This window comes from Entelurus aequoreus, linkage group LG03, assembly GCF_033978785.1.
Source record: "Entelurus aequoreus isolate RoL-2023_Sb linkage group LG03, RoL_Eaeq_v1.1, whole genome shotgun sequence".
NCBI lineage: Eukaryota > Metazoa > Chordata > Actinopteri > Syngnathiformes > Syngnathidae > Entelurus > Entelurus aequoreus.
Window position 1 is genome coordinate 78894959 of NC_084733.1, and position 25259 is coordinate 78920217.

Consider the following 25259-nt stretch of genomic DNA (forward strand, 5'->3'; position numbering starts at 1 on the left):
TGTATTGTACCATATGTCCCGACAAGAAATCTGCGTTCAAAGAACTCCGGCTTATTAGTGATTCCCAGAGCCAAAAAAAAGTCTGCGGGCTATAGAGCGTTTTCTATTCGGGCTCCAGTACTCTGGAATGCCCTCCCGGTAACAGTTAGAGATGCTACCTCAGTAGAAGCATTTAAGTCCCATCTTAAAACTCATTTGTATAATCTAGCCTTTAAATAGACCCCCCCTTTTTTAGACCAGTTGATCTGCCGTTTCTTTTCTTCTCTCCTCTTCTCCCCTGTCCCTTGCGAGGGGGAGTCGCATAGGTCCGGTGGCCATGGATGAAGTGCTGGCTGTCCAGAGTCGGGACCCCGGGTGGACCACTAGCCTGTGCATCGGTTGGGGACATCTCTGCGCTGCTGACCCGTCTCCGCTCGGGATGGTTTCCTGTTGGCCCCGCTGTGGACTGGACTCCCGCTGATGTGTTGGATCCACTGTGGACTGGACTTTCACAATGTTATGTCAGACCCACTCGACATCCGTTGCTTTCGGTCTCCCCTAGAGGGGAGGGGTTACCCACATATGCGGTCCTCTCCAAGGTTTCTCATAGTCATTCACCGACGTCCCACTGGGGTGAGTTTTTCCTTGCCCGTATGTGGGCTCTGTACCGAGGATGTCGTTGTGGCTTGTACAGCCCTTTGAGACACTTGTGATTTAGGGCTATATAAATAAACATTGATTGATTGATTGATTGATTTCACGTGTCTGTCTTTATGTGTATGGAGATTATATATGAGAATATGCAAATGTGATCATTTAGCACTCGCAATGAGATTTATCAAGACCGAAACTATTCTGCGACCGCTGTTTTTGCGTCTATATTTAGCACGTCTGGAATGTCTGCGCAAACTGGCACAGTTACGCACAAATGGCTGTGGGAAAGGAGATGATTGCACAGCAAAGACAAACAAGTGTGACAGAGATTATTTTGTGTGTCAACATATTTAAAATGTCAGAAATAAACATATTCTAAATATTGTCTATTCAGCAATTACTTTGTATTATTTCATAGCTGCTGGATGACGGAACAGGTTGATACAAACAAAATCAATTCATTTGCGGTTTTTTTAATGGTGTATTTTTTTTTCCAGACTATAAGCCGTTACTTTTTTCTTACATTTTGAACCCAATTGTAGGCTAATTTATGGATTTTTCTTTGCTGACGGCCATAATACAAATAGTTGTTTTTTAAAACAAGCAAATACACTGACAAGGTGTGCTGTTGTTTGTGCTATGGTGCCATCTTTTGGACGAATGTATTTTTTTTTCCAGACTATAAGCCGTTACTTTTTTCTTACATTTTGAACCCAATTGTAGGCTAATTTATGGATTTTTCTTTGCTGACGGCCATAATACAAATAGTTTTTTTTTTTAAAACAAGCAAATACACTGACAAGGTGTGCTGTTGTTTGTGCTATGGCGCCATCTTTTGGACGAGTTTGCTCACTGCAGGCCCTGCAGTGTCCTTCCATCTATAAGGCTTTGAACCGGAAGTACAACTGCCGTTGAGTCTTTTAGCTGTCCATAGCGTCACTACTCGTATGGATTTTTCATTTATCACTCCAAGCAACGTTTGTAAGTTTTCCAATATAACTAAAACTGTGTATACTTACTAAACCGTCCCATGTGTGATGTCTGTAGGAGTGTTTTCATGCATATTTGTACGTGCAATCCTAATGTATTCAAGCTAGCCTCGTTAGCACTGGCTAATATGCTAACGCGTTTACGAGTGTCTTTGTTATTAACCTACAACGGCCTTCTTTTTGTATTGTTTCAGTTTCACAAATTCCTCAGTAAATTCACCAAAACGTCACCGTGGAGTTATTGAGTCTGATTGGAGAGCTAGCTCGCGCAGCTAGTCGGTCCATGACGATGACTTCTGTTTTGTTTGATCAGCCGTTTTACTGCCGTGTTACAGACACCGTTTGGAAACAATTAAGGTATGTAAATGAACATTTACAAAATATTTCCGCGTAAATAACTCATTTCACAACATATATATCTGCGGCTCATAGTCGGAAATATACGGAAAAATATTAGTTTTCCATAAAATTTAGTGGATGCGGCTTATATACCGGTGCACTCTGCAGTCCGGAAAATACAGTATACAGTTTTTTCCTATATGAAAAAAATTCTCGCAATATGCATATTCTTGCAACTGGATCATTACAGTAAGTTCCATCGTCTAAATCACGCTTCTCTATAAAACCCTAATTTAAAATGGTGGTCTGCACCCCTTTTGCACTTGTGCACACACGCCCACTAGTAGTACACGCTATTTAAAACTTGTTATTCGGATCTCACTAAATCAGGTCTTTAGAGTAGAAAGTCTTTTCTCCATCCACTCCTCTCATTTCTCTCCCGCCTGCCGGCCTCCTTCCTCCTCCTGCTGCGCCACTGCAGGCGAGCACGCTCCGTCCTGTCCCGGCTGGCCGAAGGGAACGTCCGGTCCGGGAAAATCTCCTTTAGCTGGCTCAGGAAAAACACCTCCAGGTGCCGGCCGGCCCGGGCCACCTCCGAGTCGGGCTGAGGTGAGGAGAGTGCTGGGGTCAGAGTGCCTGTTTCATTTGTGTGACTTCTACATCACACCGTTAATGAGGCCCTAATTAGTTTACCCTTAAAACACTCACACTCAAGTCCTCTAATCAGACCTGAGACTTGTCCTTAAATGTCTGAGGCTAGTCCCTAAAGTACCTGACTTATCCTCTTTTTCGCTACACATGATATACTATCTGCAGTAGGATACTATGTATTACTACAAGTTACACTACAAACTTATACCCCACAGTACATCACTATACATTACGCTACATGCATTACGATCTGATACTTTACGATTAGTTAGCATACCGTAAGTTACGATACGATACAATATGTTATGCTACATGCATTACGATCTGATACATTACGATTAGTTACAATACGGTAAGTTACGATACGATACAATGCGTTATGCTACATGCAGTACGATCTGATACTTTACGATTAGTTACAATACCGTAAGTTACAATATGAAACAATACGTGGTACTATGATACTTTACGATTAGTTACGATACCGTAAGTTACGATACGATACAATACGTTTTGCTACATGCATTACGATCTGAGACTCTACTATTAGTTACAATACCCTAAGTTACGATACGATACAATACGTCATGCTACATGCATTATGATATGATACTTTACGATTAGTTACAATACTGTAAGTTATGATACGACACAGTACGATACATTGTACTTCATTCATTACAATATGATATACGATACATTATGCTTCATTCAGTACAATGGGATACTTTACGATTAGTTACAATACCGAAAGTTACGATATGACACAATAAGTTATGCTACATGCATTACGATACAACACTCTACAATTAGTTACAATACCATAAGTTACGATACGATACAATACGTTGTGCTACACACATTACGATCTGATACTTTACGCTTGGTTACAATACTGTAAGTTACGATACGATACAATACGTTATGCTACACACATTACGATCTGATACTTTGCGATTAGTTAGAATACCGTAAGTTACGATACGATACAATGCGTTATGCTACATGCATTATGATCTGATACTTTACGATTAGTTACAATACCATAAGTTACGATACGATAAAATACGTTATGCTACATGCATCACGATCTGATACTTTACGATTAGTTACAATACCGTAAGTTCCCATACGATACAATACGATATGCTACATGCATTACGATCTGATACTTTACGATTAGTTACAATACGGTAAGTTACGATACGATACAATACGTTATGCTACATGCAGTACGATCTGATACTTTACGATTAGTTACAATACCGTAAGTTACAATATGAAACAATACGTGGTACTATGATACTTTACGATTAGTTACTATACCGTAAGTTACGATACGATACAATACGTTTTGCTACATGCATTACGATCCGAAACTCTACTATTAGTTACAATACCCTAAGTTACGATACAATACAATACGTTATGCTACATGCATTACGATCTGATACTTTACGATTAGTTACAATACTGTAAGTTATGATATGACACAGTCCAAGACGTTGTACTTCATTCATTACAATACGATATACGATACGTTATGCTTCATTCAGTACAATGTGATACTTTACGATTACTAAAATACTTACCTCACGATACGACACAATACGTTATGCTACATGCATTACCATACAACACTCTACAATTAGTTACAATACCGTAAGTTACGATACAATACAATACGTTGTGCTACACACATTACGATCTGATACTTTACGATTAGTTACAATACTGTAAGTTACGATACGATATAATACGTTGTGCTACACGCATTACAATCTGATAATTTACGATTAGTTACAATACCGTAAGTTACAATACGATACAATACGTTATGCTACATGCATTACGATCTGATACTTTACGATTAGTTACAATACTTTAAGTTACGATACGACACAGTACGATACCCTTCCCCTTAACATTGTTTGGGCATGTAGCTCTCTCCGTGCCTGCGGGTCGGCCTCTATTGCGGGGAAGAGACGGTGCGGCGGTGGCGCCTCGCTCGCCCCCGGCCAAGAATTGGAAAGCAAGACCAAGACGACCCGTCTGCCCTGGTTGTCCTGCGTTGGCACCCCGCCGGTTCAGTGTATAGGTGACCTCTAATTGTATTAACAGTGTTTCACCATGCCTTTGCGAAACACTTAAATATCGGAACGTCTCTAAACCACCTCATGAGAGCGCAAAAATGTTTTAGTGATATTTGAGAGGTTCCATTAGCAGTTTCTTATTGCGATATTTAGTTTTTGCACATTTCTAGGAGTAATGAAAACGCAGCTGGCAAGTCCTTTGACCTGAGCCTCTGGACCTGCTAGAGTGTGCTATACTGTTAGCATTGCAAGATGCTATAGGGGCTAATAACTTACTGCTACATCAAAAAATAGTCATTCAGTAAGACGTATGAAACTTACGTAGTTGAAGGTAGCACAGTTGCTGAACATCAGCAGGACGTCGTTGACGAATTGGTCGGCTGTGAAGTAGTGCACAGTGTTGCTCCTGTCTAGTTTCCTGCGGATCAGCGACAAGTCCACGGGCCTCTTGATGACCTGGTAGTAGTTCCTCGCCTGAGGCACAGTCCCCACCTCACTGAACATTGTACACACAGTCTACTGTGTACTGTACACAGAATGCACCTTGTGACTTACCTGGCGGCTGACAGGCTCGTGGAAAGGATCGCTCAGCGTGTGGACGTACAGCAGCAACGTCAGCTTCTCACATTTCTGCAGGATAGCAGACAAAGATGCTCGACTTCCTCCTTCAACGTTCGCAACTACATGCTCACCCTCTGATCGCACGGGGACAGGGCGTACAGGGTGCTGACCCCCTCACTGACGAAGGCCTCTGCTGGGTCGTGGTCAGTCATGCACAGCGAACACGCCCAGTCTCCCCTGCAGGACATTGGGTGGAAATGCGGTTCGGGTGTCGTGGTTAGTAAATGTACCAGATGCACGTTATGGCTTCACGTGGAGGAAATGAGATTAGAGTCGGTACGCACGTTGGGAGGCTGAGGAGTGAAGGAATGTGACAAGCCAAGTGGTAAACCTTAGGACAAAAGTCACAGCAAAGCAGATCTCCTCCACTCCGACACACAGCACAGTAGTCTTCACTCTCCATCTCCTCGCTCCCGCCTCCACTTTGGACCACTTCTTGAGTCGAGGAGTCCCCGTGAGGATCTCCACATTTGGACTCTGGAGCCGGTTCGCATTCAGAATCTTCTGGCTCGAGCTCAAGTACCATGATGAGCTTACGGTCCGGATCCAAGTAGAAGGTGTCCAAGTCAGCCTTCCCATGCTGGTGAACCATGACGTAAGGTGGATCCGGATCTGGTTCCAGTTCTGGTGCCGATGCAGGCGAGCTGTCAGGACAAAGTGGTTCAGTCCAGAATGACGCCGCTTTAGTCTGATTGCCTTGCTCGTATGGTTCTTCGGTCAAGTTGTGACACATTTCACCAAACAGGCGTATATTTGGGTCTGCCTGCAAGCACACTCTAGTCCTGAGTTAGGCAAGTATGAACACAGACCGTTCCAAAATTTAGGATTTGATTGCCAATTTTGAGCAAAACCAGGCAATGAATAGCAAAGCGTAACAGAAAGCTGAGTGAAAATCCTCAAGAAATAAGAGCTTAGGGTAAAACTAGAGGTATAAATTGTACCTTAGTTAAACATACCTGCATCTTTCCGCTAGGGATGTCCTGATACAACTTTTTGCACTTCTAATACGATGCCGGTATTGGAGTTTTCAGTATTGGCTGATATCTATCTGATACAATATCAGAAAGAATCATACCTACTTCTATCATTTGATAGTGTGGAATGTTAGAAAATGCTTAACAACGGTAGATATGAAAACCACTTACTATTAATCATATGGATGGACTTATCTATGTTTTTAGGTTGAAGTGGAGTAGTTATTGGAGGGAAGAGTCCTCCCAGATTATTTTGTTTTAAGGCTGTCTAAATAAAAAAGAGGTGACTAGATTTGAAGACGAACAATTTATCCGATACAAAGGACTAAGTACAAACAATAGCAATACCACCGCTGGAGAGAGGACCGAGCCGTCTAATGTCGGGAGGAGAACGAAACCGAAACATTCTTGTCCACTCTCACACTCCTCACCTGGTACATCCTAACAGCATTAAAACCAGAAGAAGTAATACGTGTGTGAGCGTACAAATAAGATACAGGTTGAGATCATTGTGTTTATCTCTTGGAGCAAAACCAAGGCCAAACTTAGTAACTTCTAAGGCGTTTATTTTGCCCAAAGGAGAGAGAATATTCCCCAAACATGGTTATTTGTTTTTTTGGTCACACCTAGTGCCCAAAATATCACAAAGTTAAGCCCATGTTGCAGTTAGTTGAATGATGCGGATACGTTTGTTACTGGATCCTTTCTAACACACTTCTGCCTTTGAGACTTTGTATGTGTTAGTAATACGCAACTATAATTATTTGATACTTGTTTATGTTGACAAATGTGCTGTTTTAGATTGCAATATTGTTCAATGAAGGACACCTTTTACGTATGTCTAGCTTGCGTGCTATTGTGTGCTTAGCTGTTGTGTAGCCGCGAGCTCCTAGTAGACTTACCATGGGTTCTTAACCATATAGGTCTCGGTGCCCAACTTTTGCACTACAGGGGGGGCCGGGACACACTCAAATATTGACACGGAATTAGTAATGTTAGTATTTATTTTTATCATATTCAGTAATTAAATTTAACGTACTTTCAGTCTAACAGGATAAACCTTGTCAAATGATATGAAAGCATGTCTTAATCACAAAGATTATTATCAAGGCTTCAGTCAGGCTGGTTAGAAAAATAAATACTAATCAAATATACTGAAAAGGAAGGGACCCATGAAAACTGATGAAAATAAATGTATGCATCGCTAAAAAAAAATTCTAACTAAATTCATAATAAAAAAAATTATTATAAATATGTTTCTTAAACAAACTCAATAAAATTAAAGTACAAATGAAAATACCACTTCGCCAGTGTAGTCATATTTTTTTGCGCTTAAGAAACTGCTCTATGACTTTAGCTCCTTCTGTTTCTTTGAGATTGTCATTACTGCCACAAGTGGTGGAAAAGTGTATTACAACTACACTACCGTTCAAAAGTTTGGGGTCACATTGAAATGTCTTTATTTTTGAAGGAAAAGCACTGTACTTTTCAATGAAGATAACTTTAAACTAGTCTTAACTTTAAAGAAATACACTCTATACATTGCTAATGTGGTAAATGACTATTCTAGCTGCAAATGTCTGGTTTTTGGTGCAATATCTACATAGGTGTATAGAGGCCCATTTCCAGCAACTATCACTTCAGTGTTCTAATGGTACAATGTGTTTGCTCATTGGCTCAGAAGGCTAATTGATGATTAGAAAACCCTTGTGCAATCATGTTCACACATCTGAAAACAGTTTAGCTCGTTACAGAAGCTACAAAACTGACCTTCCTTTGAGCAGATTGAGTTTCTGGAGCATCACATTTGTGGGGTCAATTAAACGCTCAAAATGGCCAGAAAAAGAGAACTTTCATCTGAAACTCGACAGTCTATTCTTGTTCTTAGAAATGAAGGCTATTCCACAAAATTGTTTGGGTGACCCCAAACTTTTGAACGGTAGTGTAACTGAGTACCGCTGCGACCCATACAGACCACAGTTGAGAAATAGATATTTTTTAGCGGCCTTTTGTGGCGCCAACAATATTGGTTAAGAAACACTGGCCTACCATGTTTACATTTTGTAAATAGGTTGACTAAAATACAAGAAAAGACCAACCTTGTATCAGTTAAGTAAAAACACTGCAGGACTGCTCATATCAGAGCGCTTGTATCGGACATTTTAGATGCAAGCCGATGTAGTCCGATACTTGTTTTTTGCTGACATCATACCGATATCTACAGTATATCGGATTGGGACACCCGTACGTTATAAACAGAGCGTTTATGTTAATCATTGCAGCTTGGTGAAGTTGTTGCCATCTTTATCTTTTAGATAATCTACAGAAATGGTTTTAATGATATGCTTGCACATGCCTACCCAGCAGGCACAAGACATTGATACAACATTGATTATACATACATGTCCTTTAAAAGTGAGTTGAATTTGTTAATTGAGACAAAGTTGATGTCTAACGTTGGATCCACGTTGTTGGTTGGGAGATGACCAAATTTCAAATCAACGTCAAAACCTGACATTGAATAAACGTTGTCAAAAAGCAAGTCGTTTCAACGTTGTATTTGTGTTGTAGAATATTCGTTGGGAAATTACCAAATTTCAATAGTCAAATCAACGTCACAACCTGACATTGAATAAACGTAGTCAAAAAGCAAGTTGTTTCAATGTGTTCTTTGTGTTGTAGAATATTGGTTGAGAAATTGCCACATTTCAATGGTCAAATCAACGTCACAACCTGACATTGAATAAACGTTGTCAAAAATCATGTTGTTTCAATGTTGTGTTAGGGTTGTAGAATATTGGTTGGGAAATGACCAAATTTCAATTGTCAAATCAACGTCACAACCTGATATTGAATAAACCTAAAAAAGCATGTAGTTTCAACCTTGTATTTGTGTTGTAGAATATTGGTTGGGAAATGACCAAATTTCAATGGTCAAATCAACGTCACAACCTGACATTGATTAAACGTCGTCAAAAAACATGTTGTGTTCGTGTTGTAGAATATTAGTTGGGAAATGACCAAATTTCAATGGTCAAATCAACGTCACAACCTGACATTGAATAGACGTCGTAAAAATCCTGTTGTTTCAACTCTGTATTTGTGTTGTAAAATATTGGTTGGGAAATGACCACATTTCAATGGTCAAATTAATGTCACAACCTGACATTGAATAAACGTCGTCAAAAAGCATGTTGTTTCAACGTTGTATTTGTGTTGTAGAATATTGGTTGGGAAATGACCAAATTTCAATGGTCATATTAACGTCACAACCTGACATTGATTAAACATCGTCAACAAACATGTGTTCGTGTTGTAGAATATTAGTTGGGAAATGACCAAATTTCAATGGTCAAATCAACGTCACAACCTGACATTGAACAGACGTCATAAAAATCATGTTGTTTCAACTCTGTATTTGTGTTGTAGAATATTGGTTGGGAAATGACCAAATTTCAATGGTCAAAGTAATGTCACAACCTGACATTGAATAAACGTCGTCAAAAAGCATGTTGTTTCAACGTTGTATTTGTGTTATAGAATATTGGTTGGGAAATGACCAAATTTCAATGGTCAAATCAACGACACAACCTGACATTCAATAGACGTCGTAAACATCATGTTGTTTCAACGTTGTATTTGTGTTGTAGAATATTGGTTGGGAAATGACCAAATTTCAATGGTCAAATCAACGTCACAACCTGACATTGATTAAATGTTGTCAAAAAGCTTGTTGTTTCAACGTGTTGTTTGTGTTGTAGAATATTAGTTGGGAAATGACCAAATTTCAATGGTCAAATCAACATCACAACCTGACATTGATTAAATGTTGTCAAAAAGCTTGTTGTTTCAACGTGTTGTTTGTGTTGTAGAATATTGGTTGGGAAATGACCAAATTTCAATGGTCAAATCAACGACACAACCTGACATTGAATAGACGTCGTAAAAATCATGTTGTTTCAACGTTGTATTTGTGTTGTAGAATATTGGTTGGGAAATGACCAAATTTCGATGGTCAAATCAACGTCACAACCTGACATTGATTAAACGTCGTCAAAAAGCATGTTGTTTCAATGTTGTTTTTTGTTGTAGAATATTGGTTGGGAAATGACCAAATTTCAATGGTCAAATCAACGTCACAACCTGATATTGAATAAACGTCGTCAAAAAGCTAGTTGTTTCAATGTGTTGTTTGTGTTGTAGAATATTGGTTGGGAAATGACCAAATTTCAATGGTCAAAGTAATGTCACAACCTGACATTGAATAAACGTCGTCAAAAAGCATGTTGTTTCAACGTTGTATTTGTGTTATAGAATATTGGTTGGGAAATGACCAAATTTCAATGGTCAAATCAACGACACAACCTGACATTCAATAGACGTCGTAAACATCATGTTGTTTCAACGTTGTATTTGTTTTGTAGAATATTGGTTGGGAAATGACCACATTTCAATGGTCAAATCAACGTCACAACCTGACATTGATTAAATGTTGTCAAAAAGCTTGTTGTTTCAACGTGTTGTTTGTGTTGTAGAATATTAGTTGGGAAATTACCAAATTTCAATGGTCAAATCAACGTCACAACCTGACATTGATTAAATGTTGTCAAAAAGCTTGTTGTTTCAACGTGTTGTTTGTGTTGTAGAATATTGGTTGGGAAATGACCAAATTTCAATGGTCAAATCAACGACACAACCTGACATTGAATAGACGTCGTAAAAATCATGTTGTTTCAACGTTGTATTTGTGTTGTAGAATATTGGTTGGGAAATTACCAAATTTCGATGGTCAAATCAACGTCACAACCTGACATTGATTAAACGTCGTCAAAAAGCATGTTGTTTCAATGTTGTTTTTTGTTGTAGAATATTGGTTGGGAAATGACCAAATTTCAATGGTCATATTAACGTCACAACCTGACATTGAATAAACCTCAAAAAGCATGTTGTTTAAACGTGGTATTTGTGTTGTAGAATATTGGTTGGGGGCAGCATGGTGGCAGCACTGCCTCACAATACGAAGGTCCTGGGTTCGATCCTGCGCTCGGGATCTTTCTGTGTGGAGTTTGCATGTTCTCTCCGTGACTACATGGGTTCCCTCCGGGTACTCCGGCTTTTGATTGATTGATTGATTGATTGATTGAGACTTTTATTAGTAGGTTGCACAGTGAAGTACATATTCCGTACAATTGACCACTAAATGGTAACACCCGAATACGTTTTTTAACTTGTTTAAGTCGGGGTCCACTTAAATTGATTCATGATACAGATATATACTGTCAGATATATACTATCATCATAATACAGTCATCACACAAGATAATCACATTGAATTATTTACATTATTTACAATCAGGGATGTGTAGGGGGGAGGGGGTAGGATATGGACAGCAAGTAGTGGACATAGAGAGAGAGAGAGAGAGAGAGAGAGAGAGAGAGAGAGAGAGAGAGAGAGAGAGAGAGAGAGAGAGAGAGAGAGAGAGAGAGAGAGAGAGAGATCAGAAGGCATAAGAAAAAGTATCTGCATTTGATTGTTTACATTTGATTATTAGCATTTGATTATTAGCAATCCGGGGAGGGTGTTAGTTTAGGGTTGTAGCTGCCTGGAGGTGAACTTTTATTGCGGTTTTGAAGGAGGATAGAGATGCCCTTTCTTTTATACCTGTTGGGAGCGCATTCCACATTGGTGTGGCATAGAAAGAGAATGAGTTAAGACCTTTGTGAGTTCGGAATCTGGGTTTAACGTGGTTAGTGGATCTCCCCCTGGTGTTGTGGTTATGGCGGTAATTTACGTTAAGGAAGTAGTTTGACATGTACTTCGGTATCAGGGAGGTGTAGTGGATTTTATAGACTAGGCTCAGTGCAAGTTGTTTAACCCTGCCGTCCACCTTGAGCCAGCCCACAGCCAGGCTTCCTCCCTCCTCCAAAAACATGCACCTGGGGATAGGTTGATTGGCAACACTAAATGGTCCCTAGTGTGTGAATGTGAGTGTTAATGTTGTCTGTCTATCTGTGTTGGCCCTGCGATGAGGTGGAGACTTGTCCAGGGTGTACCGCGCCTACCGCCCGAACGGGACAAGCGGTAGAAAATGGATGGGTGGAATATTGGTTGGGAAAGGACCAAATTTCAATGGTCAAATCAACGTCAGAACCCAACATTGATTAAACGTTGTCAAAAAGCATGTTGTTTCAATGCTAGGTTTGAGTTGCTCAGGACCTAACAAGTTCTCAACATTGCTTTAATGTCTTGTGCCTGCTGGGTAACAGACAGCATTACGTGTCCGATGATAAAAACACAAGTGTGAAACACTAACCAAAGCGCACTCAAGAACACATCAATTATTTGTTTAATGGTTGTACCGGACTACAAGTGTGAACGCACCCCGAGGGACTCAAGTCAGGTCTTTTCTCCTGGATCTCCGCCTTAGCTGATCCATTTGGATTCACTTCATTCTGAAAACAGAAAGAGACAAAAGCAAATCAAAGTGTTTTTTTAAAAATCCGGACATCATGGCACCCGTACCAGAGTCCCGACTTGTCCCAGAGATGCGCCGGATAAAGTACGGAAGTCCAGACGCTCCAGTCTCACTACAGCTTTGCGAGAGCTACCCAGAACCCTTCGGACGTCTTTGTTCGCCACATTGGGAGCCGTCTCAGAGGAGTCGGCCTCTATTGACACTTTACAGTATTTCTTAGGCTGTCCACTGGGGAGGTTGCCATGACGTGGGTAGGGAGGATCTGCCGTCTCCATGAGCTCCAGCCTCTGGAGGGCCTGAAGAAAATGCAGAAGTAAAATGTCTGATGTCGACACTGGATTAAAGTCTGATATAAAACCCACCAAGAGCAAGGTGAAGGACATTCTCTGGGTCGTTATCACAAGAAAAAGAACATTCATACTTGTCAAATGGATGTGACGATTAGAGAAAAAAACAGCAATAACAACAACAAAACACGGTCAGCTTACAAAAGCATGATCCTTACCTGATTATGGTGACAATATTGAAGAGATGATCTGATCAAGGACTCTCCAGGCTAGACGGGAGATGAGGTTGAGAGTGGTGATGCAACCCTCTCACTGAATCCCTGCAAGTGAGCGTCTTCTGGTAACGACGTCCTTGATGGTCCTCCAGGGACACAAGCAACAGCAATAATACTTCTGTGAACTACATACATATTCATGTTTTTTTTAGCAGGAAAACACACTTGAAAGTCTCTCTTTTGACTATAAAAGAACAGCATCCAGTCCTACTGAGGTGTCGTTACAGCAGCTTAATTGTATATACAGTATTATGAAACATTACCAGGGCATTTTATTTATAGCTCTCGATTTATGATATAACAACTAAATATAGTATATATGCAGGACAAATTACAAATGTATGTTATTTTATGTTATATTATATTATGATGTACTATATTATATTATATTATGTTATATTATCCATCCAATATTATATTTTAGACTGATAATTTGTAAAACACAATGTTATAAATAAATAATAGTTGAAATATGTCAATCTGAACAGATAGAGCCCTTTCAGGACACGATTTATGTAACGTGACATAACAAGTAAATTTAGATTTTTATTTACAGTACAGGCCAAAAGTTTGGACACACCTTCTCATTTAATGTGTTTTCTTTATTTTCATGACTATCAAAACTATGAATGAACACATGTGGAGTTATGTACTTAACAAAAAAAGGTGAAATAACTGAAAACATGTTTTATAGTCGAGTTTCTTCAAAATAGCCACCCTTTGCTCTGATAACTGCTTTGCACACTCTTGACATTCTCTCGATGAGCTTCAAGAGGTAGTCACCTGAAATGGTTTTCACTTCACAGGTGTGCTTGAAGCTCATCAAGAGAATGCCAAGAGTGTGCAAAGCAATAATCAGAGCAAAGGGTGGCTATTTTGAAGAAACTCGACTATAAAACATGTTTTCAGTTATTTCACCTTTTTGTGTTAAGTACATAACTCCACCTGTGTTCATTCATAGTTTTGATGCCTTCAGGGACAATCGACAATGTAAATAGTCATGAAAATAAAGAAAAGGCATTGAATGAGAATGTGTGTCCAAACTTCTGCCCTGTACTGTATATATATATATATATATATATATATATATATATATATATATATATATATATATATATATATATATATATGTATATATATATATATATATATATATATATATATATATATATATATATATATATATATATATATATATATATATATATATATATATATATATATAAATTGTAAATTATAGTGGCATATATAAATATATGGTATTATTTTATATTACTGTATTTTATGTTATGTCATGTTATGTTGTTATGTTATATTATATTATATTATAATAATTTATATTATATTTTAAACTGACAATTTGTAAAACACAATGCCATAAATAAATAATAATTTAAATATGTTAATCCGAACAGGTATACCCTTTTCAGGACACTCGAATTATGTAACATGACATAACAAGTAAATTGATATATCGATTCTTGGGTCACGATTCGATTCAAAATCGATTTTTTTGCCATTTAACACGATTTTCGATTCAAAAACGATTTGGTTTTGGAATTGGATTGCATTGTTATGGTATTGCTGTGTATTGTTTTGTTGGATTGATTAATTTAAAAAAAGTAATAATAATTTTAAAAAAATTAAATTAAAAAAAAAATCGCTTTTTTAAAAATGAGAAGCGATTCTGAATCGCACAACGTGAGAATCACGATTCGAATTCGAATCGATTTTTTCCCACACCCTTAATATATATATAGTAACATAGTTAAATATATATACAGGTATTGTTTTAAATTATATTAGACAACATTGATAATTTGTAAAACACAATACCATAAATACATTGTAATTGAAATGTATTAATCTGAACAGGTAAATTGGGTGTAAACAAACCACAAAGTATTTGCTTAATCCAGATTAACAAATGATTGCATGTGTATGTCAACTATTGTACAGATTTATTCAAATTGATATTTGTCATGAAAAAAATATATCATTTAATAAGCCAAATTTGACCTTCCTGTCATATTCGGGCCGATTCAGAACGATTCACGAATGAAAACAATAATAAATAACATGATTTACAACATATAAATGATGATCACCACTTCTATTTCATTAGTCAACCTTCTTACACATGTTGTGTTTTTTCCACATTGTATCTCAGTGTTTTTCAACCTTTTTTGAGCCAAGGCACATTTTTTGCGTTGGAAAATTCCGAAGGCACACCACCAGCAGAAATCATTAAAAAACGAAACTCAGTTGACAGTAAAAAGTTGTTGTCGCAATTGTTGGCTATGACTTTAAACCATAACCAACCATGCATCACTATAGTTCTTGTCTCAAAGTTGGTGTACTGTCACCACCTGTCACATCATGTCGTGACTTATTTTGACTTTTTTGCTGTTTTCCTGTGTGCAGTGGTTTGGTTTTTGTCTTGCACTCCTATTTTAATGGCTTTTTCTCTTTTTTTGGTATTTTCCTGTAGCAGTTTCATGTCATTTCTACTTTGTTTTAGCATTCAAGAATATTTCAGTTGTTTTCATCCTTCTTTGTGGGGACATTGTTGATTGTCAAACCTAAACCCCCCCCCCTCCATATCCCAAATAAATCATTCCATGTATATACTCTAATGATTATCTTGTGTGATGACTGTATTATGATGATAGTATATATCTGATAGTATATATCTGTATCATGAATCAATTTAAGTGGACCCCGACTTAAACAAGTTGAAAAACTTATTCGGGTGTTACCATTTAGTGGTCAATTGTACGGAATATGTACTTCACTGTGCAATCTACTAATAAAAGTTTCAATCAATCAATTCAATCAGTCAATCAATGTTCGGATGTACATTGTGGACGCCATCTTTGCTCCACAGTAAGTCTTTGCTGTCGTCCAGCATTCTGTTTTTGTTTACTTTGTAGCCAGTTCAGTTTTAGTCTCGTTCTGCGTAGCCTTCCCTAAGCTTCAATGCCTTTTCTTAGGCGCACTCACCCTTTGTTTATGTTTGGTTTAAGCATTTGACACCTTTTTACCTGCACACTGCCTCCCGCTGTTTCCGACATCTACAAAGCAATTAGCTACCGGCTGCCACATACTGATATGGAAGAGTATTCAAATTACACGGTTATTACTCTGCCGAGCTCTAGAAAGCACCGACACTCAACAACAACACATCATTTGCAGACTATAATTACTGGTTTGCAAAAAATATTTTTAACCCAAATAGGTGAAATTAGATAATCTCCCACGGCACACCAGACTGTATCTCACGGCACACTAGTGTGCCGCGGCACAGTGGTTGAAAAACACTGTTGTATCTTATAACTGCTGTTTCCTTGATTAAAAAAGTAACTATAATAACGACCCAGTTTTTTTGAACGGCCCCTTTAAGAAAAATGGCTCCTAAAGAGCGCCAGAGGGCAGTCGAGTTTATTTATCTCCAGGAGCGAAATCTCACAGAAAATCGCGTGATTTCCAAGTCTCGTTCCTCTTTCAACCAGCCTCCAAGATGGTAGGTGCTATCGTGTACATCACTGTGCTTTAAAACCCATCCAAATCTATGTCCATCCTTGTTTTTCATTTATTTACGTCGATAATCTGCAGGCTGAAAGTATTCCACACACCCTGCAGTTGCTGTGGTGATCATTATTGTGACGATGTCCGTAGATTAATAAGAAGTATGTTGCCGCTTCGCTATGAGAGCTGCTCGGCCTCTGGCTTAAAGCAGACAAACAATCATGATTCTCCCCTCAATTCTCTCGTTCCACGTATTATGTATGCGCTTTAACTTATGGCGTCTGCCAAAAAAACAACACATAAGAACATAGCGACAACTTAAATAAGTCAAGTAAGCTCTTTTCCTTCTAATCAGAAGCTACGGCTGTTAGCATTAGCCACCTAGCCGAGCATGCTAGGTTACATTTAGCATGAATGTATTGCCATGCAGGTTGTAACGTCTTAATGTGTTCGTATTTAATTCAACTAATTACACAAATGCCTGACAAGACCATGCCAGCTAACCAGCGTGTCTAAAATGTTCTTTTAATCCCTGACAGCCGACTAAAAAAAGCAAGACCAGGAAGCTCCGAGGACATGTGAGCCACGGACATGGTCGTGTAGGTAAGAAAACACCTTTTTTTTGTGTTAAATTTCTCCATGGGGAAGGGAAAAAAAGTGTTGCAACCCTACTATAAAATAATTCGTATTGTCTTTGGACAGGCAAGCACAGGAAGCATCCTGGAGGTCGAGGTAACGCTGGTGGTATGCATCACCACAGGACCAGCTTTGATAAATAGTAAGTGCTGTGTCGTCTCTAAGCGGATGGTACTGGTTAACACTAGAAATATAGGTATCGATCCTGTATCGGGTTAATACAGGATCGATACTGTGATGTGGCGGTGCGCCACATTCAATCACATTAAGGGGAAACCCTGGTTAGTAAGATGTAAGTATTATAAATCCAAAGCAATTTGTTTCAAGATCACACGTTCAATTTTGTTCATTATGGAAATAGTAGCTCACCGCTAACATTGACAAATGTTTCAAAGCCCCTATTTGTTGCCAAATGATAAACATTCTTGTGTCCACCATGTAAAAATGTCAGACATTTGTTCTGTGTTGTGATTTTGCCTCAGTTCGAATTCTCCTTGCTCCTCTTCTGCTTTGCATGTAGTGCCATGGCGAAGTTTTGCAGGGTTTCCCCTTAATGTACCGTATTTTTCGGAGTATAAGTCGCACCGGCCGAAAATACATAAAGAAGGAAAAAAACATATAAGTCGCATTTTTTGGGGAAATGTATTTGATAAAACCCAACACCAAGAATAGACATTTGAAAGGCAATTTAAAAATAAAGAAAGAATAGTGAACAGGCTGAATAAGTGTACGTTATATGATGCATAAATAACCAACTGAGAACGTGCCTGGTATGTTAACGTAACATATTATGGTAAGAGTCATTCAAATAACTATAACATATAGGACATGCTATACGTTTACCAAACAATCTGTCACTCCTAATCGCTAAATCCGATGAATCTTATACGTCTAGTCTCTTACGTGAATGAGCAAAATAATATTTGATATTTTACGGTATTGTGTTAATAATTTCACACATAAGTCGCTCCTGAGTATAAGTCGCACCCCCGGCCAAACTATGAAAAAAACTGTGACTTATAGTCCGAAAAATACGGTATACGTCCTCAAGCAGTTGCTTTTAGCTGCGGCCATTACACTACAGGCTTTTTTCACTTTTTTGTCTGTTTCTCACAGAGACTTAAAACAAGCGCACCTTACATACGTCGCATACTGTCGCGTCATACGCCCTCGTGGAGCAGAGAGGTAGCAGCATGGGTAACATTAGCTGTGATGCTAGCGGAGTGGTAATGCGAGAGAAAGAAGGTGCGAATCTGGTAACAAATGAAGAATTAATTCCTAAGAAAAACAGCACAGGGTCCATCGTCTGGCGGTGGTTTGGCTTCAAGCGGGAATATGTAGAACAAGTATGCGGCAAAAGCGTTGTTACAAAAAGTAGCCCCTACTGCTAATTTGTAGGATAATTTGAAAAGTCACCCGCTAGAGAATAAAGAGTGCTTGAAACTCCGCACGTCAACATCTCCGTTCGGTGCCACACCAACAAAATGCCGAAGCAACCATTGCCACATCAACACCGTATGAAAAAAATAGTCAACAACAGAAGGAGATAACGCCCGCAGTAAACTACCACATAGTGAAGGACATAAACCATTTGAATTCCTATTATGCAGCTCATTTTTATTTGACAGTTATTGAAATATCTTGTGTGACATCATGCACAAAAGTGCACTTTATTTATTTTAAACTATTGTAGTTGCGTTCTGTACAAAAAGTGCACTTTAATTTTGTGTTGTTTTGATATGTCATCTTAGTGACATCATGCACAAAAGTGCACTAATAGCTTGTTTTAAAATGTCTCTGACAATCTTGCACTTTCTGTTTAGAAATGACATGAATGTTTGTGCCACTGCTTAATAACTGTTTAATAAATACAGTATTGGTAAATTGAATTAATTGTGGTCTCCCTCTCAGCATGAAAGTTTAAAATGAGCATATATTAATGCAGTATGAACAAGAATGTTTTAATGTAGACACATAAAATCATCATACTACTGTGATTATATGCATCAGGTGTTAATTCAAGGCTAAGGCAAAATATCGAGATATATATCGTGTATTGTGACATGGCTTAAAATATCGAGATATTATTAAAAGGCCGTATCGCCCAGCCCTAGTCCACCGTGTAACAATGTAAGACATTTGTTCTGTCTTGTGAAATTGACTCAGTTCGAATTCTCCCTGCTCCTCTTCTGCTTTGCATGTAGTGCCATGGCGAAGTATTGCAGGGTTTCCCCTTAATGTAATTGAATGTTGCGTGCCGCCACTGCATTTTTATTACCGCCAGACTTTGAAAATAGGGGCCTTTTTTTTACTTGAAATTTAAAGTACTGTATTTTCCGCACCATAAGCCGCCCCGTGTTGTAAGCCGCACCTTCAATGAATGGCATATTTCAAAACTTTGTTTACCTATTAGCCGCACCTACGCTACACTAAAGGGAATATAAAAAAACCCCAGTAAGATAGGTCAGTCAAACTTTAATAATATATCACAAACCAGCGTTCTAACAACTCTGTTCACTCCCAAAATGTAATGTGCAAATGTGCAATCACAAAAATAGTAACACTCAAAATAGTGCAGAGCAATAGCAACATCAATAACTCAACGTTGCTCGAACATTGTCACACAACACACAAAATAAACATTTAAGTGCTCACTTTCTGAAGTTATTACTCATCCACAAATCCCTCAAATTATTCTTCTTCGGTGTGCTTCACTTGTTTTTTGACACCATCTATGATGTGGACGCGCATGCAGTCATAGATCAACAGGGACGGAGCTGCGTGAAAAAAGTCACCCTGTCCCTTCGCTCATCTTTTCTTCATCCATCCAGCCCTTCGAGTTAGCTTTTATGATGACGCCGGCTGGAAAGTTCTTTTGGCAAGGTCTTCCTTTTGAATATCACCGTGGGTGGAAGTTTCTGGCCGTTAGCATGGCAAGCTAGAACCACAGTAGGACGACTTCTCATTCCCTGTGGTGCGAATATTCACCGTACGTGTTCCCATTGTATCCACAGTGCGGTTCACATGAATATCAAAAGTCAGTGGAACCTTGTACGCGTGTCTTTTAGTAGGAGACATTTTGTGGTCTTTACAGAAACACACAAATGTTATGTTATGTCAGACCCACTCGACATCCGTTGCTTTCGGTCTCCCCTAGAGGGGGGGGGGTTACCCACATATGCGGTCCTCTCCAAGGTTTCTCATAGTCATTTACCGACGTCCCACTGGGGTGAGTTTTTCCTTGCCCGTATGTGGGCTCTGTACCGAGGATGTCGTTGTGGCTTGTACAGCCCTTTGAGACACTTGTGATTTAGGGCTATATAAATAAACATTGATTGATTGATTGATTGAAATGAAACGTAATATCCGCACGCTTCTTCTTCTACGGGGGCGGGTGCTCACCTTGGCGGTTGCTTACAGTAGAAGAAGAAGCGCTTCCTCTTCTATGGGGGCGGTTGCTTACCGTAGAAGAAGAAGCGTTTCCTCTTTTACGGGGAAAAAAGATGGCGGCTGTTTACCGTAGTTGCGAGACCTAAACTTTATGAAAATAAATATTAATATTAATCCATATATATAAGGCGCACCGGGTTATTAGCCGCACTGTCAGCTTTTGAGAAAAATTGTGGATTTTAGATGCGGCTTATGGTGCGGAAAATACGGTAATCTATTGTAGCCCCCAGAAGAAATCACAAAGTCTGACGCTATTTTAAAATTTTATTACCAACCTTATAACAAACAGCACAATTCCAACTATGTGAGTCGCTTCCCCGGACACTCAACAACACTTCCTTATTCTCTACCAATCACCTTTCAGGCATGGACGGTGTGTTTGTAAACATGGGAAAAACTGACATCAAATCCATACCACACGGACTTAAAACATTAACATTAGCTGGTTGTTACAGTATGAATTGATATATATTTAACCAATTACGTGCGCACTATTGACAAGTGATGCACCGTAAACTTGACCACAGAAAAAATACTTTGATAACTGAAAGTAAACAAGACACATGCCATTTTCTGGAGCGTTGTCAGCGTGTCTGTGATGTAGACGTTATTTTTATATATATTGTAGATAGATCCGCAGGCCTCCACCTACAAAATATGCAAATATTTAGAGGACAGTGGGAGCTTTTAAGAGAAAGTCCAACTAGAGCCACAGCGCCAAGCAAGTGTGGCATCATGTTCGCTCATTTTTTCGCCTGTCTTTATTAAGATTGTTTAGAAGACCATGTTTTTGGCGAAATATGCAAGTGCTGGCGCATCAGCTTGCGGTATGTTGAATGTGGTTCGTTGTGTGTTTGAAGCCAATATTTACATGTAGTAGCAAAGTTTTAAAGTCTGACTGAAACCAGAATTATTGTGAAAATCATTAATTACGCTTATTACTTACATTTGTATGCTTCTCTGGGTTTACGGGCATCTTTCTCCTCGCACTCGATAGTGTAGGGAGGTCTGAGAGCTCACTTCGAGGCAAGTACTTGACTCTTCCCCCTACCTATAATTCGAACGCCTCTTGATCGACAAGGCAAGGGGGTATTGGAATTGAGCCTTTGTGTTGTAGAGACTAGAGTCTCATCTTGACAGTAATCATTGTCTTGGTGTGCTAGAGTTCTCTTAGAGAAAAGACTGGTTTTATTCACCGACTGGCACTTTTCTAGGCCAGTCAGTCACACAGCCAGTCACAAGAAGCACTTAGTTCTTATTCATTTTGTTTGAAGGGGAACTGGGCTTTTTTTTTTAGTTTTCTCTATCATTCACAATTCTTATACAAGGCAAGAACACACTTCTTTTTTTTTTTTTAATGCATTCTAATTTATCAATAAATGCTAGCTAGAGTCAGCTACTAATGGAGCCAATGGGATTTGCTCTATTCCGCCTATAAAGCGTTTTCTCATGTTAAGCATACGGCGGTGTATTCATTTCACAGATGCATCACAACGTTTACTTTTCCATTCAACAACACTACTACTCGTGTCAGACTTCATGACAGACAACAAAGACTACTTCGGGACAAATGATGATCCAGAACCTTGTTTTATCCTGAATATAAGGAGGATTAAGTACAAGTTTTAGAAGCTGAGTGATAAACAGTAGCAGTATTAAGTACTGTGGAAGTCGCTTCCTAGCAGCTCCACTGTAGACACGGCACAAGAGCCAACCGTGCAGGTTTAAAACGCAAAACTATATACAAAATAAAACAATCCCTTACTGTACAATAGGTCCTGAATTTCTAGTTCCTGGAACCGTAGGTTCCTGTAGAAGTGTGTTTTTTAGGTAGTTTATACAAATCAGGCTGATCACGTATGGGGGAGTGGTTTAGTATATTTCTACACTAATACCATGTAAATAAACAGAAAATATTAGGTCAGTTATTTTATAAAAAGTAAATGAAATAGAAATCAATAATCTACAAAACGATATGATTTAAAAAAATAAAGTGTACCAAATTGCTCAAAAAAAGTAAGGCTTTTGTCCGCAATGTCCAACAGTGAGAAAGTCGTCCTCTCAGTAAACGAGTTCATGAGGGTCAGGTGATTCCTTTAGGTCCATTTCAGCTGTAAAAACAATATTAAAATAATACTTGTCAGTGTTTTGCTGCAAATATTATATCAATAATAAATGTCAGTGTATCTGTAAATAACAATATATAAATAATACATGTCAGTGTTTATCTTACGCCGACAACACAAACACATCGGCTTTAGCGTTAGTTAGCTTGTTAGCATTTGCATTCTGTTCAACAGGGTTGAGGCCAATAACTACATATTTGATGTTATTTACCTTCGTTCCACTCATGTGCTGCCTCCTTTTTTCACATTTATTTAACAAAGTCAGAGTAGTAAGCAGTTGAGGTCGCCGCTTCGAGTCTGACTTCATAGTCCTCGGTAAATATGTTTAAAAGAGTCCGTCGACTTCTTGCAGCTTCGCGTATCTAAATTAAGTTTCTAAAAATAATAAACTGCTTTTAGTTTAAAGACTACAGCTGAGTAAAAACACTGCAAGATAGTTCCACTGATCAGCGTTCTTCAGTATAAAGATGCCCCACAAAAGTTCCTGCAAGTTGAAAGTTCCTTTTGTTCTTCTTTCTCTCCGTTGTCAAGTTTGTCGTCATAGAAATACACAAATTAGAAATAAACAAGTCGCTGTGTGTATTCCAATGGCAGTCGTGTGATTGAAAATGAATTTTTAGGAAAACTGTTCAATCAGTGTTCGACAGCACAACCCGCCCCCAAAAAGGTTCTTGGTCGCTTGTAAAAGTCCCACCTAGCTAGGAGGAACGCCGAAAGGTTCCGAAAGAACTAAATGAATCCGGGTAGTTTTTGGTGGAAACACAGGGAACTTTATTAAGTGGGGAAGTTCCTGCAGTGGAGAGGGGGCTTATTGTCTGCTCTCATGGGATGCTGACTGACCAGATGTGTATATCTTCCCATTTAGATGAAGAATTAATCATAAGCCTCATGCAGATCATTTTAAAAAAAGTGGCCACAAACGGACGTATTTTCGTGTCTTCATGCCATCTGGTATAAGTTGCATGTCAAAGTTGACCAATTTCTTTGTTTATGTCCACAACCTCCTACTATACAAGTGAGAGGCATGATTTATCATCTGGTTTAAACTTTTACTTTTAGCTCTCTGTGATCATGGCACTGCTTAAGATTGTTTAGTGATTATGATTATAACAACATTCAGGTCACAAGATGTAAATAAAGTATTTCCTGAGGGATTTATGCTCATAATAGATTACTCTAATTAGCTGCATTGTTAGCCACCTTGTACTTGCTGTATTTTGAGAATTAGAATGCATTAAAAAAGCAAAACAGGTTCTTGTCTTACATAGAATTGTGATTGATGGAAAATAATTCCCCCAAAATAGTACAGTTCCCCTTTAAGTGGATGCAACTAAACTAGTGATGTCATGAAACATTTAAATATTCTTAATTAGCTTGACATGATGTGTATGTTTTAACTGTAGGTGTTTGTATCTTGGTGTAATAATGAAAGGCATTGTACCCCAAATGTGTACTAAATGTTTTGATTAGTCCACAACTTAAACGTATTCCTATCATGACTGTAGTTTATTGCATCTAATGAAGTTGTGACTGTACCACATTCCTAAGTGGTTGCTTTGTGCTCACGTCTTATTCGCTGTGTGCTTTCAGCCATCCCGGGTACTTTGGTAAGGTGGGTATGAGACACTACCATTTGAAGAGGAACACCACCTTCTGTCCCACCATTAACCTGGACAAGCTGTGGACCCTGGTGAGTGAGCAGACCAGGGTCAACTACAGCAAGAAGCCCGAAGGACCCGCACCCATCATTGATGCTGTGCGCGCTGTAAGTGAAGCGGCATCACAAGTTCACTTGTAAAGTGTTTGAACGTTTTGTGATCTTCACCGTTGAATTGTTCTTTTCAGGGCTACTACAAGATTCTGGGCAAAGGCAAGCTGCCCAAGCAGCCAGTCATCGTCAAAGCCAAGTTCTTCAGCCGACTGGCCGAAGAGAAGATCAAGGCAGTGGGCGGAGCCTGCGTACTGATGGCCTAATGCCTTTTTGCAAAAATAAAGTTTATAAAAGAAACACGTCTGGGCTTCACTGCACTGAGCTTGACTGTTTACCTTCTCTTGTGTAAACATGTCGCGTTAAATACCTTTTTAAAAAGTTACGTTCAAGAGTTAAAAGTCACATAGCAAAACTCATACTTTATAAATCCACTACACACAGTTTGATATTAAGTGTATTCAATTTTTACA

The 25259-nt window shown here is 38.8% G+C and overlaps 2 protein-coding genes and 1 non-coding gene across 4 annotated transcripts; 2 read left to right on the forward strand and 1 right to left on the reverse strand.

Annotated features, from left to right (window-relative positions):
* Positions 1-754: 754 nt before the first annotated feature.
* Positions 755-17616, reverse strand: LOC133646915 (tripartite motif-containing protein 66-like). Of its 2 annotated transcripts, XM_062042838.1 has the most exons (9): positions 17539-17616; positions 13282-13463; positions 12824-13072; positions 12683-12753; positions 5611-5970; positions 5398-5503; positions 5261-5335; positions 5027-5179; positions 755-2565 (listed from the first exon to the last, which is right to left on the reverse strand). In XM_062042838.1, the coding sequence occupies exons 3-9, from the start codon at positions 13049-13051 to the stop codon at positions 2356-2358; spliced, it is 1203 nt and encodes a 400-aa protein (XP_061898822.1). In that variant the 5' UTR covers positions 13052-13072; positions 13282-13463; positions 17539-17616; the 3' UTR covers positions 755-2355. The 2 variants fall into 2 exon arrangements, with proteins under 2 accessions (XP_061898822.1, XP_061898823.1); XM_062042839.1 differs by lacking the exon at positions 17539-17616 and having other exon boundaries at positions 13282-13610.
* rpl27a (ribosomal protein L27a) lies at positions 13095-25086 on the forward strand. Its single transcript, XM_062040881.1, has 5 exons — positions 13095-13148; positions 17406-17469; positions 17569-17644; positions 24669-24843; positions 24924-25086. The coding sequence occupies exons 1-5, from the start codon at positions 13095-13097 to the stop codon at positions 25050-25052; spliced, it is 498 nt and encodes a 165-aa protein (XP_061896865.1). The 3' UTR covers positions 25053-25086.
* LOC133647554 (small nucleolar RNA SNORA3/SNORA45 family) lies at positions 22066-22195 on the forward strand. The gene has a single exon (XR_009825736.1). It is a non-coding gene; the product is annotated as a small nucleolar RNA SNORA3/SNORA45 family (small nucleolar RNA).
* Positions 25087-25259: the final 173 nt, after the last annotated feature.

Excerpts from the sequence above, each read along its gene's own strand:
- LOC133646915 (XM_062042838.1), bottom strand. The coding sequence starts at position 13,051 with ATGGAGACGGCAGATCCTCCCTACCCACGTCATGGCAACCTCCCCAGT. Across the intron at positions 5,180-5,260 it reads ACGAGCCTGTCAGCCGCCAG|GCGAGGAACTACTACCAGGT; the intron begins GTAAGTCACAAG and ends ACTGTGCCTCAG. Across the intron at positions 2,566-5,026 it reads ACTGTGCTACCTTCAACTAC|CCCGACTCGGAGGTGGCCCG; the intron begins GTAAGTTTCATA and ends TCCTCACCTCAG.
- rpl27a (XM_062040881.1), top strand. The coding sequence starts at position 13,095 with ATGTCTGATGTCGACACTGGATTAAAGTCTGATATAAAACCCACCAAG. Across the intron at positions 17,470-17,568 it reads CCACGGACATGGTCGTGTAG|GCAAGCACAGGAAGCATCCT; the intron begins GTAAGAAAACAC and ends GTCTTTGGACAG. Across the intron at positions 17,645-24,668 it reads AGGACCAGCTTTGATAAATA|CCATCCCGGGTACTTTGGTA; the intron begins GTAAGTGCTGTG and ends GTGTGCTTTCAG.